Genomic DNA, 21,197 nt, shown 5'->3' with positions numbered 1-21,197 from the left:
ATTATGTATACAACATTCCTTCCCTGTATGCTTGCATGCCAGAAGAGGGCACCAGATCTCATTATAGATGGTTGTGAGCCACCATGTGGTTGCTGGGAATTGAACTCAGGACCTCTAGAAGAGCAGTCAGTGCTCTTAACCTCTGAGCCATCTCTCCAGCCCCCCTTCTCTACTCTTGAACTAGTGTTTTGTATGACAGGACTACAGCAACAAAGAATCACAAGCTGGGTGACCAAACAACCAGAAAGCATTACTTTCCAAGTTCCAAGCTCAAAATCCAGGTGTTGGCAGGACAGTCCAAAGGGCTTGTCCAGCGTCCTCTGACTCCCATCACCTTCGCAGTCTAGGCTCTGGCTGAGCTGCCCTTGCTCTCCACTTGAGAGCCATGGGTCCCTCTCCTTGATCAGATCAATCTTCTTTTACTGCCTTATAGTCCACCACCAGGAAACTCTACCTTGCCCATCAGTGGGAGTCATCTCTAAGGTCCCAAGGATCTACCTTTGGACACCCAATTCCCTGCATTTCCCCATTACAGAATAGATCACTCAATCTTAAAGGCTCCCTAGATAGATGGGGTTAGGGACAAGGTTTATATATAATCTACTATTCACTCCCCAGGTCCTAGTAAAAAGACTGTCTCAAAAAATAAGATGCATGGCTCTTAAGGAACAAGACTGACCTCTGGCCTCAACACACAAACATACAACATACATGTGCACCTGCAAAGACTTGCATGGGACACACACACAGATGGGAGGGGCTCAGCTAATGCTTCTACAATGTGATCATTACTTTTCTCTGAGATCTGTGTAAGCTGACTGAGGGACTTCAATACCAGAAAATGATTCTGCAGGCTGAAGCTCAAGGTGGCAGCAGGTTGGCTTCTCCTGCAGCCTCTTGCTTTTGTCTTGGAGGTGCTGCAATCTCATCACACCCTCCATGGGCTTCTGTGTGCATATATATCCCTGCTGTCTCCTTGACCTAACTTCCTATTCCTGAGGATATTAGTCAGGCTGCATTGAGTCTGCCATGATGACCTCATTTGAACTTAGTCACCTCTTCAAAGGCCCTAGGTCCAAATACAGTCAGTTTTAGGTGCTGGTGAGGTGTGCACAATTCAAACCCATAATACTGCAATTGTGGGAATGTGCATATACGTGCATGTTCATGTATATATAGGCACATTTGTGTATGCAACCGCATGTGCATATGTACAGAGGCCAGAGGACAACCTCAGCTGTCACTCCTCAGGTGCCATCCACCTTTTTTTTTTTTTTTTTGAGACAAGGTCTTCATTGGCCTGAAACTTGCCAAGTAGACTGGGCTGGCTGGCAAAGGAGTTCAAAGATCTACGTGTTTCTGCCTCTCTAGTGCTGGAATTATAAGCATATCTTATCACGCCCAGCTTCTTTTACATGGGTTGTGGGGACTAAACTCAGGTCCTCACTTGCAAGGCAATCAGCTTGTTGAGTTATCACTCCAGACCCAATTGCCGTTGTCACTGTTTTGTTTTTTTGAGGCGAGTCATGCCATGTAGTTTTGACTAGCTTTAAAGTCACAGTAATCTTCATGCCCTAACTTACTGAGTGCTGGGGCTACAGATGTTTAGACCATCTTCTGCTCTGTTTCCCCAGGACCCAGGGGCTTAGGTCAGACTACCTGACCAGCAAAGAGAACAAGGCAAGCAAAGCTCCTGGGAGGCACTGCTTTTTATAATTCATCTACTTCCTGCTTTCCCAGACCCTCTCATCTTGGGAAGTTGACACAAGAGAAATATGAGCCTGTTTGAGAACTGAAACTCAGGGAAACTGGGCTGGCCTGATGAAGGAGACCTAAAGCCAAGCACCAACAATCCTCCAAACTGATCTTGCCATAAAGCCTACATCTAAAATATATAGCTTTGGCTTTTCTTTTCTTTTTCTTTTACTTTTCTAATTATATGTATCAGGAAGAGTGGTATATGCACATGAGGGCAGGTACCTGTGGAGGCCAAAAGAGAGTACTGGATCCCCTGAGCTGGAGTATATAGGCAGATATGAGCTACCCAAGGTGGGTGCTGAACCAAAGGTCCTCTGGAAGAACGAGAAGCACCATTAACTGCAAAGCTATCTCTCCAGCCCTGCTTTTCTTTTTAAGCAAGTCAGGACCAAGAAAACCATCGTCCTCTTCCAAATCAAACAAGCAGCTCTGCATCCCAGAGACTTGGTAATGTGAGTCACCCTCACACGGCTTATGGGAAAATGTGGACAATCACTGTGGATCCCACATTTCTGCTTTATACCTCAAAACTACAAGCCTATCTATCTCTCATAAAGGCTTTCTATACACAGAACCTTAAGTCACTAAATGTTTTCTGGGCTCCTAACATAATAATACATCTATTTATAATAGCACTAGGCAATCTAGACTCCCCCAGTGGGTTCTAATATTAGAAAGGGGAAATGAAACAGTGCTAAATACACTCAGTCACACACTGAAGGCCAGTGATGAATCAGATTCCACAAGGACCCCTAAGAGGAAAACCAGTGGCCTAGGAACACAAAATGAATGTTCAAAAGTGAGCATTAAGGTCACTTTCGCTGACAGAGGATGACATAATTTGAGAGCTGACTGAATACCTGCAAAAGAGATCACTTTAAAAGGAAACTGCTGGTTTCTCTCAGCCTAACCCATTAAAACCTATTACTAAGACATCAACTCACCCCTACTTCAAGAACACTAACAAAGGATGTGGAATACACAGAATTACTGCATGGTGGCCTGGTCTGGTCAAAAGAGTATCAAAAGGTGACTTATGTCAGTCTACAATGCCCTGACCCCCTTCTAACTCAGAAGTAACAGGATGGATATTCTGCTAACAAGGATTTCTTTTTGGGACAGAATGTCACTATGCAGCCCAGGCTATAACTGAACTCTCATCTCAATGCTGGGATTACAGGTGTGTACCACCATGCTAAGCCTATAGTTTACCATCCTGAGTAGAAACAAGTAAATTCAAACAACCTGAGAGGTGAGATGCACTATGAAATAGCAAAGCAAAAATCAAGACACTGTTACTGTATATGGAATGATTGGGGAACATACAGTCGTGTGTGTGTGTGTGTGTGTGTGTGTGTACGCACGTGTACACACACACTATCAAAGGACAACTTGTATGAGTAGATTCTCTTCCATCATATGCCCCAAGAACTGAACTCAGATCCTCAGGCTTGTCAGCAGGAATATTTACCCACTGAGTCATCTCACTAGGTCCAATTTTGTCTTTTTTAACAGGGTCTCTCAGTGGTTTGGGGCTAGCTAATTACATCAGTCTAGTTCGAGAAATCTGCCTGTCTTTGCCTTGCTAGTGCTGGGGTTACAAGCATGCACCACCATGCCCTTAACATGGGTTCTGGAAGTCAAACTCGGGTTCTCATGATTGTGCAGCAAGCACTGTACTGAGCCATCTCCCCAGTCCCAGGGAATGTATGTTTGCTATTAGACTAATCCACACAGGAAATGGTGGTGACTTGATATTGTGAAATATCAATACTTAAACAGCACCTACTACATGCCAGACACTACACTAAACTCAAGCAACCCTACAACAACCTCAAAAGCAGGTAGACATTTTCAAATGAAAAAACTGAGTAACTAAGAGACAGAGATGTGTAGTCATAGCCACTGCTCTGTAAACTACCTCAGCACTCCCTGACAGGATGGAACAGGGTGGAGCCAGCAGTGCCAGGCGGTGGATGTAAGGCAGAGAAAAAAGGAAAAAATGGTCAGGGAGATCTCAGGATGTTTTAATCTCTTGTTCAGGAGCAAAGATCACCTGACATTTGAAAAAATAGTATTTATGCAAAGACAGCAACTTACACAGCAAATAAAAACAGAATGCAAAGAACAGCTACGAAAGCAAACAACTCCAATCAATATTTCCAGAATTCTAGAGGAGACACTATATTCACGAGAAGATGCTATTTAAAAAGTAGGGGAGCCAGTCATAGCAGTGCATGCCTGTAATCACAGTGTGAGAGAAGCTGAGGCAGGAGACTTCCAAGAATAGCTAACCTGGGTCATATAGGGAGACCAGGTCTGAGAGGGGAGGGGGAGAATAATAGAAATAGATCCAGGTATGTGTCAGTATCCCAGCTATTTAGGAGGCTGTGGCAAGAGGATTTCCTGAGCCCATGAGTTCAATAGCCTAGGTTGCATTCTTGAATAAATGAATGGGGAAGAAGCCCCTGAAAACTATGTTATAGAAAAATAATAAAAAGACTCAAACCCAGCAGAACATTAAGACAAAAAGTTCAACAGAAGTGAGGCTGGAGAGATGGCTCCAAGACTAAGAGCACTTGTTGCTGTTGCAGAGACCCAGGTTCAGTTCCCAGCACCCACATGGTGGCTCCCAACCATCCATAACTGCAGCTCCAAGGTATCCAGGGCACTCTTCTGGCCTCTGAGGGTACCAGTTACCCATGTGTTGCACATACATACATGTAGCCAAACACACACATAAAGACAATAAATCAAAAAATATTTAAATAAACGTTTTCTTTCATCAACAGAAGTAAATCAGAGGCTTGTCCCAAGAGTTTCAAAAGAAAGACAGTACTTGGAAGGCAGAGGGAAGAAGATCTCTATGTAGAGGTCAACCTAGTCTACACGCACAAGAAGTCAAATTAAATTTTAAAAAGAACAGGACAAACAGGTAAATCTTCCAAAAGTATATGTGGGTAAGCGAATATGAGAATTTTCCAGAACCAAAGCAAAGAAGTGTTAAGATTCAAAGGGCTGGATGAATACTCATGTTAATGAAGGAAATGAACAGGGTGGATGTCCCCTTACACTCATATGTTCCAACATTTGGTCCTAGGTGCTAAGGCTGTTTTGGGAAGTGTTGCATCTTTGAGACAAGAGGCCTAGCAAGCAGACATTAGCCACTGGGGTAGATCCTGAGGCTAAAAGCCTAACCCTGTTTAGTATTCTAGTCCACTTTCCTGATCTGTCAAGATATGATGGTCCTGGTACACACACTGCCTGCATGAAGTCCACCATGATGGCCCCAGCAGGACATAGCCAAACTATGAGCCAGAATATATCCTTCTTCCCTTAGGTTGTTTCTATCTGGTATTTTGTCACAATGATGGGGGAAAAAAACTAACTAATAAAGTAAGAGAAGAGAGGTTACACAGGAAAGGAATAGGTCAGACTGCCTTAGAGTTCTCAATGGAGACTGAAGGCTGCCAGAGTGCTCTAAGTACAGAACAGAGGATCCTGGGAGATCCAGGACAGTAGGATAAGTGAAGAATGAGTAAATGACGATTATATAAAAACTAAACCATGGCAACAAAGGGGAAAATAAAAGCTGTCAAAGTAACTTAATAAATCCGTAGTCAGCTATGAATATTTGCGGCCACAGTATAATTGCCAAGGGGCCCAGGAAGTGGGTCAGGGAGTAGGTCCCTTGCTGAGCCTGACTACCTGAGGGTGTTTGTGTGTGCATGTGCTCTGACTGTGTGTATGTGCAGGTGCGCTCACTCATGCAGCTGCATCTGGAGGTCAGAGGTCAAGACAGAGATGCCTTCCCTGACTGCTTTTCACCTTATATTCTGAAAGGCTATCTCACTGATTCTGGTGTTCACTGGTTAGCTAGACGAGCTGGTCAGCCAGCAAGAGAGACAGCATGCCTGTCTCCATGCCCCTTTTGCCGTCTCCCCCATCTGATCTCCAGCCCCTCCAGAGGCTTTTTAAACATCTATCTTGCACCTGGGAAAGATAAACTAAACATTTGCAATAAGCATACTCTTGGAACCCACAGTAGTCAGCAGATTCTTAAAGGGGCCCAGGCCCTTACAGAAGCCCGCAGGTCTGTGATGTTTAAAGGATTTTCATGTTTACAAATGAACATTTACAAGTTTATCATCATGTTTCTTAAAAGGCAGAAACATTCTTATCCTTTTAATTAACTGGTGCAACTTCATTTCAGAGGTGGAAACTACAGTTGTTCTTTCAGGGGGCTCAGCTGTGTCTGCTGGGCACACAGATCTGGGCTCTAATCTCAGCACTGCATAAACCAGCTATTGTGATGCACACCTGTAACCCCAGCACTCAGATGGAGTAAGAAAGATCACAAGTTCAAGGTCATTCTCAGTACTTACACAGAGTTCAAGGCCAGCATGGGCTACAGTATGAGAACACGTAGCAAAATAAAAAATAAAAAATTCTAAACCTGGTGGTGGTGGCGCACGCCTTTGATCCCAGCACTCGGGAGGCAGAGGCAGACGGATCTCTGTGAGTTCAACCTAATCTATAAAACTAGTTCCAGGACAGCCAGGGCTACACAGAGAAACCTTGTCTCAAAAAAACAAAACAAAAAAAGTTCTGGAGGGAAGGACTAGAGAGATGGTTTAAGTAGTTAAGAGAGTGAGCTACTTTTGCAGAGGACCAGGTTTGGTTCCCAGCACCCATGTTTGACAACTGCAGCTGCCAGAAGCTCAAGCTCCAGGTGATCCAATAACTCTAGCTTCACAAGTCCACAAACACACTCTCTTCCTCTCTCCCCACCTCCTCTCCTTTGGGAGCTGGAAAGATGGCTCATTGGTTAATAAAATAGGATGTCTTCCCAGATGTCGGAGTTTGGTTCCAAGCACCCATATTGGGCAGCCCACAACCAATTCCAGTTTCGGGGATCCAATACTCTCTTCTGGCCTCTGAGGGAACCTACACACATGTGGTACATAACTCACATACATTTACAAAAATAAAAACTAGAATTTTAATTAAGTTATTCTTTTTCCATTCTGGTTTCCTGATTTCCAGTACTGCTTTTCTTTCATCATCTATGAAATTGTGATAGGCTGGACATGCGGCACACACTTGTACTCCCAGCGTTCATTAAGAGATTCTGATAGGCTGGACATGCGGCACACACTTGTACTCCCAGCATTCATTAAGAGATTCTGATAGGCTGGACATGCGGCACACACTTGTACTCCCAGCATTCATTAAGAGATTCTGATAGGCTGGACATGCGGCACACACTTGTACTCCCAGCATTCATTAAGAAATTCTGATAGGCTGGACACGCGGCACACACTTGTACTCCCAGCATTCATTAAGAAATTCTGATAGGCTGGACACGCGGCACACACTTGTACTCCCAGCATTCATTAAGAGATTCTGATAGGCTGGACATGCGGCACACACTTGTACTCCCAGCATTCATTAAGAGATTCTGATAGGCTGGACATGCGGCACACACTTGTACTCCCAGCATTCATTAAGAGATTCTGATAGGCTGGACATGCGGCACACACTTGTACTCCCAGCATTCATTAAGAGATTCTGATAGGCTGGACATGCGGCACACACTTGTACTCCCAGCATTCATTAAGAAATTCTGATAGGCTGGACATGCGGCACACACTTGTACTCCCAGCATTCATTAAGAGACAGACTTTCTAAGTCTAAGGACAGCATGGTCTACACAGAGAGTTCATACATTAAAATTTCAAGAAAGCAGGAGGGAGGGAGGGAGGAAGGGAGGGAGGGAGGGAGGGAGTACACGCAACAGCTTAAACTCCCACTTCAGTGCTTTTGGGTGGTAACTGCAAGTCAATGCTAGAGGATGTGGCTGGAGTTAGATTATGTCATACTAAACGAGCATGTTGCTCAAAGCACAAGGCAGCTCCCTTACCCTAGTGAACAGGGTGATCTGAGTGTCAAGAGTCACACAGGTAAAATCAGCATTGAATTTCCAACTTCAATCCTTGGCTCTTCTATCTGTAAACTGAAATCTCAATCTTAAAGTTCTAAAGGACTCAACACTTCAAAACCTTCTCAGTCTTCTGAGTACTTATGGTTCATATCAGCTATGGGATATTCGGTTACATTTTCTCTAGTGTGTGTTTAAGTTCCTGTGTGTGCATGTACACATGGAGTTAAGAGCTATGGAATGTCTCAATTCATTTTTTACTTTATTTTTAGAGACAGAGTCTCTCTCTCTCTCCCCCAGCCCCCTCTTCCTTCCTAGCTCCGCCTCCTAGCACTGGGATTATCGGTACCTATCCGAGATTCTGATTTTTCACATGGAGTCTGAGGGTCAAACCTGGGTCCCCTTGCAGCAAGCACTCTGAGTCATCTCCCATCTCTTTAAGTTTTATTTTCTGTAAAGAAAACTAAGCTGAATTACAGATTTCTGGGTAGTCCCGCTGCAACGATCCTTGGGTAGCATTTCTAGGGGGATATTTTGGTAGCTTTGTTATTTTTTTCACTGCCTTACTAGCAATCAGCATCTGGGTGTTGGCTTTAATAACAGTCTGAGGTAAAAGTCAAGTGAGGCTCTGCTGGGTAACAGACAGGCTGCATCTCTGGAAGGAACAGTTGCTGCCTAAAGTGAGCCAAGTTACAGAGGGGAATTCTGGGCAGAATACAGAGAGGAAGAGAATTTCCTTTCTAAAGCAGCACAGGTTGGATTTATTGAGAACCTGGAAAAAGAATCTGTAATTTGTACAATACTTTAAACTTAGCAACTTTTTTTTTTTTTAAACAGGGTCTCAAGTCTGTTGCTTAGGCTGGCCTGGAATTACTGGGTTTATGCAAATCTCTCAGCAAATCAACCTTGTGAGAACATAGGGCTAGAGCTGCTGGATTACACCACAATGCCTGGCTTTTGTGGGTCATCTCAGAGGTGATCAACAGTTCACAACACCTCAGTGTTGCAATAAAAAGCTGAAGGTTGTCCACTATGGTGACACATGCCTGCTAATTCCAGCACATAGAAGGCAGGAACAGTATGATTGGTGCAAGTTTGAGGCCAGCCTGTTCTACACAGTGAGCTCCAGGCTAGCCTGGAATACAGAAAGATAGATCCTTCTCTATCAAAGCTTACTATAAATGTCTGTCAGCATATACTCCTATTCAAGGTATGTATTTTGCTTTGAAAAAATTCATGAGCCTATGATGTTCTTTTAATTGCATCCAAATAATTACACAATCATCTTTCTTTTAGCTTATGAGAATATTTTGCAGCCGGGTGCACGCCTTTAATCTCAGCACTCAGAAGGCAGAAGCAGGTGGATATCTGTGAGTTCGAGGCCAGCCTGGTCTACAAGAGCTAGCTCCAGGACAGGCTCTAAAAAGCTGCAGAGAAACCCTGTCTCGAAAAACAAACAAACAAACAAAAAAGTACAGAAAATAAACTAACTTAAACACAAACATTTTGGGGTTTGGGGGGTGTTTGTTTATTTTGTTTTTCAAGACAGGGTTTCAAAGTAGCTGTGAAGCCAGTTCTGGAACTCATTCTGTAGACCAGGCTGGCCTTGAACTCACAGATATCCACCTGCCTCTGCCTCCCAAGTGCTGGGATTAAAGGTGCGCCACTACTGCCCAGCTAACTTAAACATTTTTAAATTCAAGTTTTTCTCTTGCTTCCTTCAATCTCATCAGTTCAAACAAGTCCCAAATCTCTATTTAAATAACTCGTGTGTTTTTATATCTACGTAGAATATCTGTGCTAGGATGGGGGTGAGGAGGGGCAGCAGAAAGTACTTTAAGTACAGGGTTTTAAGAAAACCTACAGAATTATGATTTCATGTTGTTGGTTACCCGGGGTCCCCAACATCTGCAATTCTACAAATAAGTAGGTGACTCTGGTGCAAGCAGGATCCTGTTTTATAAAAACACCCTCAGCTCCAACTGAACCAATCTAAAGCCAGAGTTTACATAAAAATAAAACAATTCTAGTAGTGGGAAGGGCACAGGTGAAACAAGACTAACCATAAATTTCAATATGTTGCTGTGGTTCAGATACTATTTACCCTACTTTTGTATATGTTTGACATTTTCCATTAATAAATATGAAAAGCTCCAAAACCAGATTGAAGGCTTGGGATGTAGCTGAGTTGGAATAGTGTCTGCCTCGTGCACGTGAAGTCCTGGGTTCCATCCTAGCACATCTGCAATCCTAGGACTGAATAGGTGCAAACAGGAAGGTCAGAAGAAGTTCAAGGTCTCAGCACTACTCTGAGCAGCTCATAGGTGCCAGTAACCTGGGAATCCAACTCTAGGCGCTCACGAGATCATCTCTCTCTCTCTCTCCTCCCTCTCCTCTCTCACACACACACACACACACCTAAAAATAAAAATAAAATCTTAAAATTAATCTAGAGATACTTGACGTTACGAGGGGGTGGAACATAAATTAACTCTACACAGAATAAACGTGGACTGAGCACTTGGGGAAAAGTAACTACAGTGGGAAAGGACCACCACTGGCAGGTGATCAGTGAGGGTTACAATGCATGTATGTGGCATCTTTGACCTGGTAAGAATGCCACTTTAATCTCTGCAATCTTCCTCCTAGTCCATAATCCTACCCTAATCAAAAAAGGATGAAGAAGAAAAAAAACAAAACAAAACAACAACAACAACAACAAAACACCTCAAACCAAGAACTGTGCAGTGAGCCTGTAATCCTAGCACAGGACCTAAGGTTCAAGGTCATCCTGCACTACAGAGTGAATTTGAGATCCTTTCTCATAAAAACACAGAAAGATCAGACAAACCAGTTATAGGGCATTTTACAAAATACCTGTTCTTATACATGTCAAAACTATCAATGCCATCACAAACAAGAAATATACTGGAGAAGCCTAAAAGACATGACATCTAAATGTAATGTTGGAGGCCACTAGAGACACAAAGCTCAATAGCACAGAACTTGCCTAGGGTGTGCAGTGAAGGTCCTATGTCCAATCTCCAGTAAGGGGACGGGAGGCAGGAATGTGCTGTCTGAGGAAATACTAAGAAGCTTGAGTTAAATGCACACCTTCACTATACTAGCACATTAATAATGACTCTTGGTTGGTATAAATATACTAATGAAAGGTGCTAACGATAAGAAAAAGGGGAGAGAAGTGTACCTCAGTAGCAAATACAAGGCCCTGGGGTCCATTCCTAGCACTTGAAAACCAACCAACCAACAACCAACCACACAAAGCCCTTCCCATAATCCACATTTAAAAAGTAATAAAAAATAAAATAAAAAGTAATAAAAGCTAGGTGAGGTAACATGCAACTGTAATCCAAGTACTGAGGCAGGTTGAGATGAGGGTTGCTAACCAGCCAGCTTAACCTACATGCTAATTCCAGGCCAATGAGAAACCCTGTCTCAAATGAAAAACATGGACAGTGCCTGAGAAACATCTGAGGTTGTCTTCTGGCCTGCACATGCAGACGTATATACACGCAGGTATACCCGCAAACAAATGTATCCTCATATATATCAGCATATGTACACATATACACAAAACAAAAGCAAAACACCATGCTATAAATGATCTCACTCCGGTTGAAAGTCAATGGCTGCATGAAAAATCAAGTGTAAAAAGAAGATTCTGACCTCCACCACCTCCTGTTATGTATGAACGTTCTGTTGTGGTTTGGGTAATTTAGGACTATCCTCATCATCCTCACCTACACATTGGACTGAGTACCTACAACCTGGGACATGCTATACAAACCACCAGGCACAGCCCTTGCAAGCCAATTGAAAGGACTTAATAATAGGAAGGTCTACGCTAAGCGGATGTGGTAGACAGGTTGAAGGAATCTATGCTCTCATTTCATCATGCAGACTACCAGTAAACTTTCCTCGCTGCCTTCCATTTCATGTAAATTTACAGCTTTTCAGTGTACAATTCATTTACTTTAAAATGTTTTGATGTACAAATGTGCTCTATACCTTCAAGTGTCATTTAAATTAAAAATTTTAAAGGAAAAAAATCAAAACCAGGGACAGCGTCCTTGGAATCCCCTCCTTACTGGGAGTCTGTCTCTTTGTGTGCTGTGGAGTGAATGCTTGCCGTGTTTCTGTGCTGCAGGGTGCATGCTTGCATGAATGCGTGCATGCATGTGTGTGCGTGCTGTGCTTCTTCCATTTTCAATAAAACTTGGCTGAGTGCTAAGAAAAATAATCAAATCCTAAATTGCAATGTTTTCAACCAGCAACACATGGTTACTGGGGTAGGAATCTCTAAGCCATGGACCAGAACAAAGGATTTAGGAGGAAGTGGGGTTTACGAAGAGCTTTAAAAAGGAAGATGAGAATTTGCACAGAGTATTTCGTAAACTAGCAAGTCAACCGAGCTCTTAAGAAAGTGCTGGGGAGAAGGCTCAGTTGGTAAATGCTTATTGCACAAGTAGAAGAACCTGAGCTTGATCTTTAGCACTCATGCAGAACAGCCAGGCACTTGCAATACCAGCACCAAGGAGGCCCCTGAGGCTCACTGGCCAGTCTAGCCTACTTGGCAAGCTCCAGGCCAGTGAAAGATCGTGTCTCAAACACAAGGTGGACAGCTCCTGAGGAACAACACTGGGGGTTGACCCCTGCTTACACAAACACACACACACACACACACCACAGAGCGGGGGAGGAGGGAGGTGCTGTGCACACAACCACCAGCCACAGAAGGTGTAGAGTGCAGACTGGAAGAGCTCATAGCACACCAGATGGGTATCTACCAAAATTAGGGCCAGATACAAGGAGCAAGGAGTTATTACAGCCACACTGCACAGACCTGGCATGTTTATTTGAATTGACAGTACCTTAAGCTTTTTAAAATAGTAAAACAAATACACATTACATAACAAAATGCAAAATCTGCCAGCCAAACTGTCAAAATTGAAGTGTCATGCATCCCTCCACTCCAGCCAAGGCCCTGGAGGATACAGAAGTGGCCAGAGGAAAAAAAAATGGCCGCATTCAGGTGGGATGGGACTGAGAGAGGCCCACCATCCTCTTAGGTGTCTGGCCCCTTTACAATGCTCTCATTTCCCACTTGAGTCATAATAAAATCAAATGAGATTTCAGACTGCTGCACTGTGCTAACCCTTGCCAACAAAATTTTTAAAATACTGAGGTTATTTTCTGATATGCCTGTTTTTTTTTTTTTTTTGTGGCAAATAATTGAAATGCCAAGGCATGGTTCCAAGTGAGTCACAATTTTAAAATACAAGCATCACGCAATATTTTTGTTCTGCCAACACAGTGATTTTAACCATATTTTCCTGGCTTTTTTGTTTTGTTGCCCTCTCTTTAGTTGTTCTGGAGATTGAACTTCAGTGGCTTAGACTCTACCAGTGAGCTATATTTCTAGCCCTTAGTTTTGAGTATGAGGGTCTTAACTATGCAGCTAGGCTGGCTGGACCTCTCTACAGTCCAGACTGGACTCCAATTCATGAGCCCTCAGCCTCACCTCGTGGGTGGTAAAATTGTAAGTGTGCCATGACTACGGTCTGGTTTCTCTAGTTTTTTTTTCTTCTTTTATTTTTATTATGCTATGTATGAGCGTGTGACTACATGCAGGTATGTGCACATGAGTGCAGACACAGCAGAGGCCAGGGATACTAACTGCCCTGGAGCTGGAGTTAACAAACAGTTGAGGAGAGCCACCTGATGTGGGTGCGGGCACTGAACTCAAGTCCTCTGAAAGAACAGCAGGTTTTCCCCTAGCTTGCTCTTAAAACATATCTTTACTTGAAGACCAGTCACTTGAAGATCTGCATCCTGAACAGGCAGTAGTAATTCCAGATCAGAACCACCAGTGCAACTTCTTTACGGACCACACCTTTCTTCACAACTAAGTAAATAATTTTATCACATTTATTTACTTTTTAATTTTGCAGCGAGGGAAGGGATGTTAGTAAGTAAAGGGCAACTGTGGGAGTTTGTTTTCTCTTTTCCATCATGTGGGTCCTGGGGAGTGACCGTGGTCATTAGGCTTGGTGGCAGCACCTTCACCAACTGAGCCATCTTGCCTGGCCCACAAATAAAATTTTTAAAGAGTAAAGCCATTGCCAGTAACTGCAAAGATACACGATGCGGGGGAGGGGAACGACGACACACGACACTGATTTAAAATAGAAAACATTAGACCCAGGCTGGTTATTCCTCAGTCGGGCTGAACCATGCAGCCTTTGGGGACAGTTCAAGAAAATATGCAACTGTTTTGGGATTAAGAAATTTAGATTGTTTCATGGTTCCTTTAAGTAAATTAAAACCAGCAATTGTTCACTTGCAAGAGCTTTAGTCATCACGGAGCTTAAAAACAGGTTTATTACATAAAAGCAGACTAATTTAGATCATCCTAAAAATTTCTAGCATAGTTACCCAACAGAATAACCTGAAGAAGTAACTATGCCAGCTCACAGAGCCTGCATAAATCTATCAGATTGATTTTTTTTCTTACAGGGTCTCCATCCACCAAATAGCAAGTTATTTTGAGCAAAGGATTTTTCAAATCCGGTAAAAATAAATATTCCATGTTGAGCAACCACCACTTAAGAGCTCCTTCTTTGAGGGCTGGGAATGTAGTTCATTTGGTAGAGTACTTGCTTAGCATTCATGAGACCTCGGGTTCAGGCTCCAGCATACAAAACTGAAGGCATATACCTCCAACCCCAGAGGCAAAGGAGGATCAGAAGCTCAACGTCGTCCTCCACTACACAGCAAGTTTGAGGTCAGCATGGGCTAAATGAGATCCTGTCTCAAAAAAAAAAAACCCAAAAAGTTTTGTTTCATTTGTAATTAAAGACACCTGAGGCAATGAAGAACTCTACGTCACAAAGAACAACATAGAGCAGACATAGGTACACAATTATAACGCTACCATCCACCTTCCAACAACCATTTTCATAGATTTTATTATTGTTTTTCAAGATTTATTTTATTTTTTATGTGCATGTGCACTATGTGCCCACAGAAGCCAGAAGAGAGGACAGAATCCCATGGCACTAGAGTTACAGATGATTGTGAGCCACCACGAGGGTGCTGGGAATAGAATCCAGGTCCTCTGCAAGAGCTAACAACAAGCAACAGCTAAGCCATCTCTCCAGGTCCTGTTTTTTCCTATTGTTTTGTTTAAAGTGTTGAGTTCTGGGAAACCAAGAGAGGGCAGATAAACTGGTCCAAGATTCTTTGCTTCCCTTTGTCTTTAAGGTAGTACAGACTGAAGCTAGGGTCTCCTGAAGCTTGGTGCAAATACTAAACTATATACCCACCTCTACTCAGTTCCTTCTTTTCTGAGACAGCACTCTGGGCTGGTCTGAAACTCACTGTATAGACAAGAGTGGCTTGGAACTAACAGAAATCAGCTCCCAGCCCTTACTTTACTTCTCCAATTTTAAGACTGGTTCTTAAGTTGCTCAAGCTGGTTTGAACTTGGGAGCTTGCTGTCTCAGACTGACCCACGACTTTAAAATTACTGAAACAGAAGAGGAAGACCTCACACCCAGGTTTGACTCAATCCCACCTTCTATCTAGAATATCATATTCCCTCTACAAATGTTTCGTGAATTTACTTTCAACTGGACTGAAAAGTTCAATTCTTTTTTTCGTATGTCCATCCAGAAAGACTTTTTTGTTTGTTTTGTTTTCTCAAGACAGAGTTTCTCTCTGTAGCCCTGGCTGTCCTGGGAATCTGTAGACCAGGCTGGCCTCAAACTCAGAGATCCATCTGCCTCTACCTCCCAGTGCTGAGATTAAGGCGTGTGCCACCAACCACGCACCACTGCCACCGTAGCCACAAAGATGTTTTTGGGGACATCTTTTAAACTGTTTCAGAACTGGATATTCCCTTTCTAACATGACAATGTCCTAGTTATTATTATTATTAGGTAGTATAGTAGTTAGTAGTAGTAGTATTATATGTTACAGGCTGTTATCAAAGGTGACACAGCCCACAGGGGACAGAGAGGACCCAAGGACTCTCCAATTGAAGCGAAGTACATAAACAGTCAGCACACTGAATAACAGCAAGCTTAAGATTGGGTAAGCCTCATTGTGCCTGAGGGGCAGCTACAAAAGCTGGACAGGCTTCTGATTACAGTGCAAAAAGTGTATTTAGTGGCACAAAAAATGTCACCAAGTGAAAGGAATTAGAGCAATCCTAACCTAAATCCATTTGCAAGCCCAAAGAATCTACTCGAGAAAACGATTTCAGAAGCTGTGAAAATTAATCATAAAAATTCAAACTTTGGAAAGTATTCCTATATGGTAGAAATCTTGTTTGAGATACAAGTCTGTCTCCTTCAATCTAAACTGAGAGCGCCAGATTCAGAAGCCACGTTTACTCGGCTGCTGAGTCCCCACCGGCTTCCGTGAGGGCCTTTATCTGGAACTGCTAAAAGCTTCCTCTGTACTCTGTGACCTAATATGCCGCAGAACAATAGAAGTGGGTTTCCCCTGTCTAACCACTATCCTAATATTAACAAGGCAAATGTAGCCTCGGAGGAGTGCGTTCACAGACATCACTATAGGAATCTTTTTCTTCCCGTCCAGATTTGCTATAACTCCACAGGCTCTTGTAAGTACACACACATTTCCTAAAAATGATCTGAGAACCATACAGAAAAGAAATGAGCTATAATCTTAGTTTGATCACTTAGCAGCATTTGAGGAAACTGTATTTTCTTCCTTCCCCTAAGCTTCCTAGTGAGGCCCAAGTTTCTCAGTTTTATGTAATAAGGGCTCATACAGCAGAAAATAGGGATCTTCAGGAAAAAGGGACTCATAGTAACGAGATAAAAAGGACATCCTTCAGACACAAAGCGGCCCCAATAAAATTCAACGGCAACAAAATGCCTCTCTGTCACCAAGCACCAGGAAAAGCCGGACACTGGTCATCTCTGCATTCACACTCCAGGGGCTGAGGTAGAGGATCCAGATTTGGTGGACAGCCTTTGCTAACCAGCAAGACTGCCTCAAAAAATAAAAAGGAAAATCTTCCACGAACAAGGCACCCATATATTTACATAGTTTTACTGTGAGCCAAGAAGTAAACACCTTTCAACTTCCAATCCTGAGAATGAGTTCTGAATAACAAAGTCATCTTTCGTAGTCAATTTCAATTTTAAAGTTTATACATAAAGGAAGATGCCTTAATGAAGTCCATTCCTTTTGTTGTTGCTGTTTTGGTTTTGGGTTCCATTCCTAACAACCCACAAGGCTGTTCACAATCTATGAATACAGTTTCCAGAAGTCCTGAACACCTTTCTGAGACCTTCTCAGGGACAGAGAACCCACTTGGTGTACAGTCGTACCTGCAGGCAAACACCCACACATAAATAAATAAACAAACAAATAAAAAGGAAAGGCTGAACTTTTAAGTCACAGCTCCCTTGTTCCCATGCAAACAGACAAGCAAAGGATAAAATGTCTCGTGTTTGTTATTGTTGTTTTGTCTTTTTAAGACAGTCTCAGCACGTAGCCTTCACTGGCCTTGAACCCACTTTGTAGCCTGTGTTGGTTGACCCTGATCCTAGCATTGATCCTCCTGCCTCTGCCTCCTGAGTGCTCAGATTACACCGATGCACCTCTAGACCTGATTCAAATATATTCCCCCAGCAAGGCACATCCAACCTTTTTCTGAGAATGGTGCTTACTCTAAGGCACCAGTAAACAGTCTGACCTTTCCAAAGAACAAAAGCAAGGAAGCAGAGGGTTTTATGTCACGGGCGTACCCTTACTGAGGAAGGCTAGCCTTATCTTGTACAGGTCCCTAGATCATCAGACACCCAGTTATGTTTTCAACACATGCTGCTTCTTATCTACATGGATGTCCAAGGCCAGAGTCTTCTTTTATAACTAGTGACTCACTAAATGGGATTAATTCAAAAAGTTACTTTACGTGATCAAAGATCTCGTGGTGGCGTATACAGGATGTGTGAGACCCTGGGTTTCACTTCCTAGTACAGGGGAGAGAGAGATAGGAGGAAAAAAAAAACTATCCCAGTTGCAATATCAATAAGCTTTTAGATGGAGGAACAATCCCCACAAATATATGTCTGACATTTGATAAATACACTATTTCCACACAGTTAAGCTTCAGATACCTTCTTAATACCCTTGCCACACAATTTAAAGCTATATAGCTAACCTCCACAGGATCGAAAATATGAAAGAAAAATCTGCAAAAGTTGATACAAATCACCTGGGTTTTATTTATGTCAAAAGCCTGTTTAATTTCTATTCAAATGAGTTCATAATTTTTTCTGGTTGCTTTGTTTTACAAGACCTCAACAAAACTCAGGCTCTCTGAAATTCCAGTATAAAATATGAGAATAGAAGGCAAGCAGACACACTTCTCACACACACACACACCACACACAAAATTTGTCAAATGCATAAAAAAATGATAGGCACAAAATCTTTTGGAAGCTTCTGGAATCCCCTTGACATACACTCTATCCAATATGCTACTCTAGTGTTAATTTTCTATTTAAATGTCAATATCTTTACATAGCAACATCACTACCTTCCCATATAATCTTTCCCAGCTTCCCTGGTATTTTCTGCAGCACCCATCCTGGCTGATTATCTACTTCTGATGACATTCAGTTACCTTATCCATTGGATCAGAACAGAGAACTCTCCAAAAAGATTTGATTCTAAGGTGACAGCAGAAACACAGTGCTACATCTATATAGTATGACATCACTTAATGTCTCAACTGAAGGGCACTCAAGGCATAATAACCTAGTGTGGTTCTGGAGAAACCACTACATCTCTGTCATTGTAGATTTGTTTGAAACACCTGTACTGACTGGAGGCAGTTCTGCATTCACTATTATTCCAAAATAACTCCTGACCTGAGATGCATTCCACAGACAGTTACAAGACAGGAAGAGATCCGGGGGGGGCTAAGGAGGGGAGATTACACAACAAGGTGAATCTAAGACCTGGGTTTGGCTGTGTCACCTTTAGTATCTCTTTTGATCACCAGGGTTCCAGTCTCCTCAAAGCAAAAGATGAAGAAATTGGACTAAATTCTCTCTACAGTTTCTTCCAACCTCTAAAGTTCTTTGAGATTCCAGTATCTCCCCCTTCACTAAAAAGATGGGAAGTTAGTCTAGATTTTTTTTCCCCTTAAATTTTCTGAGATGTTTTCTTTGGCTGAAGTTTTTTAAAAATAAACTCCAAATCAAAACTATATGCAGAAAATATGGAAGAGCTGAGGGCTGGAAAAGAGAATCACTCACTGATGCCACTAAAAGAAATTTCAAATACCCTCAGGCCAATTTGTCAATAGTTACTCAAAAGCTGCTACTCCGATCACTGGTTTCCTAAAGCAAAATTATGCATCGTCGCTCCCTTCACATCCCCAGAGAGTCATTCCGAATAATAAATAAATAAATAAATAAATAAACCAACAACCACAGCATCTAAAATCAATTTACAACTTTAAAACAAGTTTCAGGAGCCAAGGAAACTCCACACAGCTTCCCCGAGTCATAGGTTTCATTTAAGGAATGACAGGAGATAAGAAACGGCTCTTATTATAAGACGCGAGAAAAGCGACAACAGGCAGGTGACATCTGGAAAAAGGAAGCAGTGTCGAGGACAGAAGCTTGAGGGTCTTTGAGGCAACAAGTTTAGAGTGCAGGAAAAGAGTCCCCCAGGGACGTGGGGGAATCCGCCGCTGCCACCCCTCCCAGTCGTCTTCCCCACCCCCCACCATGTCGCCGCGCCCCCGCCCCCCATCCCACGCCCCTGCGGCAAGAAATCTCCCTAGGATCGCTCGTTTCCCGCGGCCTCCTGCCCCCGGCAGGCCTCCGATCCATCGCAGAAGCAGCCAGACCCCGCAGGCCCGCTGTCGCCGCCGCCGCCCCGCAAGACGCAGCAGCCCCGCAGCCCCCGGCCCCGCTCACCTGCACCTGTTTGCGGAAGTGGCGCGGCCCGGGCACTGCCGACGGCCAGGAGCAGCAGCAGCAGCAGCACCGGCGGCGGAGAGGACACCGGCGGCCCCGGCATCTCGTAAACCGCACGGTCCCCTGGGGCCGGCTCTCGGGCCGCCTTCAGTCAGTCGGTCAGTCAGTCCTCCGCGCTGCCTCAGCGACACTGGCGCCGGCTGCTTCGGGACACACGTCTCTTCGGCCAAATGTCAACCTCGTTCCCGGTCTGCATCCGCCGCTCTGGCCGCGGAACCATCATCATCCTTCCCGCCCGTCTGCGCCGCCGCCGCCCCTCAATAGCAGCAACGGCAGCCACCCTGCGGAGCCGCGGGCCCAGGCAGCCGCGCTCCCGCCGCCATGATGGGCTGCGTCATGTGACGTAGGGCGGAGGCGGGACACAGTAATCGACACCTGGGTCAGCCAATCGTCAATCGATGCTGGCTTCGGAGGCTCCGCCCCCTCAGCCGGAGGAGGCGAGTGAGAGATCGCTGCGCCCCCTGCAGACCGAGGACTGCGGCGTGGCAGCAGGTAACCCCGATAATTACTTTAAAATTTTAAATTATAGGACGCCATAAAGAAGACCATAAAAATCCACTTATATTTTAATATGGGACTTTTTTCTCTATTTTTCTTACTTATCTTTTTTATTTTTTTTCTTTGCTTGTTTTTATCAACATAGTTCTCGGTATTTTATCACCCAAAACATAGACCGATTTTGCCTCCTTCAATTTTACTAGGCAGAACTTTTCTAGCCTCTTCACCTTAGGTTGATCCTCGCATCCTATCAGCTTTCGAGGAGCTTTGAACGTTTTAAAATTCAACTAAACAAGAACAGAATGTTTCTGACTTCATCACCCAGTGACGTAGCTAGTAAATTCAAGCTGGTCCCTCAGCCAGGACAGCCCTTCCTGTCCCCTCTTGTTCACCTGGCAGATACACTCCCTTTCATTCGGCAAGACACACCTGGAACATGACTTCATCGGTGAGGGCTTCGCACCAATCCCCCAAACAATTGAATATTTATGGCCCCGCCTAACCCGACCCTGGACCAAAAGCCATGTTTTTTTGTTCTGTGGCTGTCAGCCCCTTGAGGACAGTCACCTCTCTTAACCTGAAGTAGGTGTCTTCTAAAGGAACTATGCTAGATATTTGGTGCTGGGGGGGGGGGGGGAGGGGGAGCAGCTTCCGGGTGGAGAAAAAGATACCTAGAGAGATTGCTTGCCTTGCTAACATGGGGACCTAAATTTGATCATTAGAAGCCCACTAAAGAAAAACCCGTCTTGGTTGGTGGCCTGTGCTTGCTGGGGAGGCAGAACAAGATGGATCACTGGGGCTTGCTGACAAGCCTAACAAGTCTGCTAGGCAAGTCCCAGGCCAAGAAGAGACCCTACCTCAAGAAACAGGGGGGGCCCTAAGGAATGACACCCAAAGTTGTCTTCTGCCCTCTGCACATACACAGAAAGAAATAAAGGTGCACACAC

General features: G+C 43.8%; 1 protein-coding gene across 2 annotated transcripts in view; it reads right to left on the bottom strand.

Annotated features, from left to right (window-relative positions):
- The window catches only part of Lmtk2 (lemur tyrosine kinase 2), a 90,632-nt gene extending 70,560 nt beyond the window's left edge, over positions 1-20,072 (bottom strand). The window contains exon 1 of one of the 2 annotated variants that reach the window (XM_038346001.1): positions 19,693-20,072. In XM_038346001.1, coding sequence (XP_038201929.1) covers positions 19,693-19,795 — 103 coding nt within the window. In that variant the 5' untranslated portion in view covers positions 19,796-20,072. The remainder of the gene's footprint in view (positions 1-19,692) is intronic. The other variant, XM_038346002.1, reaches the window with a different exon arrangement.
- Positions 20,073-21,197: the final 1,125 nt, after the last annotated feature.

The sequence above is a fragment of the Arvicola amphibius genome, chromosome 10 (genome assembly GCF_903992535.2).
Source record: "Arvicola amphibius chromosome 10, mArvAmp1.2, whole genome shotgun sequence".
In the NCBI taxonomy this organism is placed as follows: domain Eukaryota; kingdom Metazoa; phylum Chordata; class Mammalia; order Rodentia; family Cricetidae; genus Arvicola; species Arvicola amphibius.
Note: the sequence above shows the minus strand (reverse complement) of the source record. Positions and strands in the feature narration are given on the sequence as shown.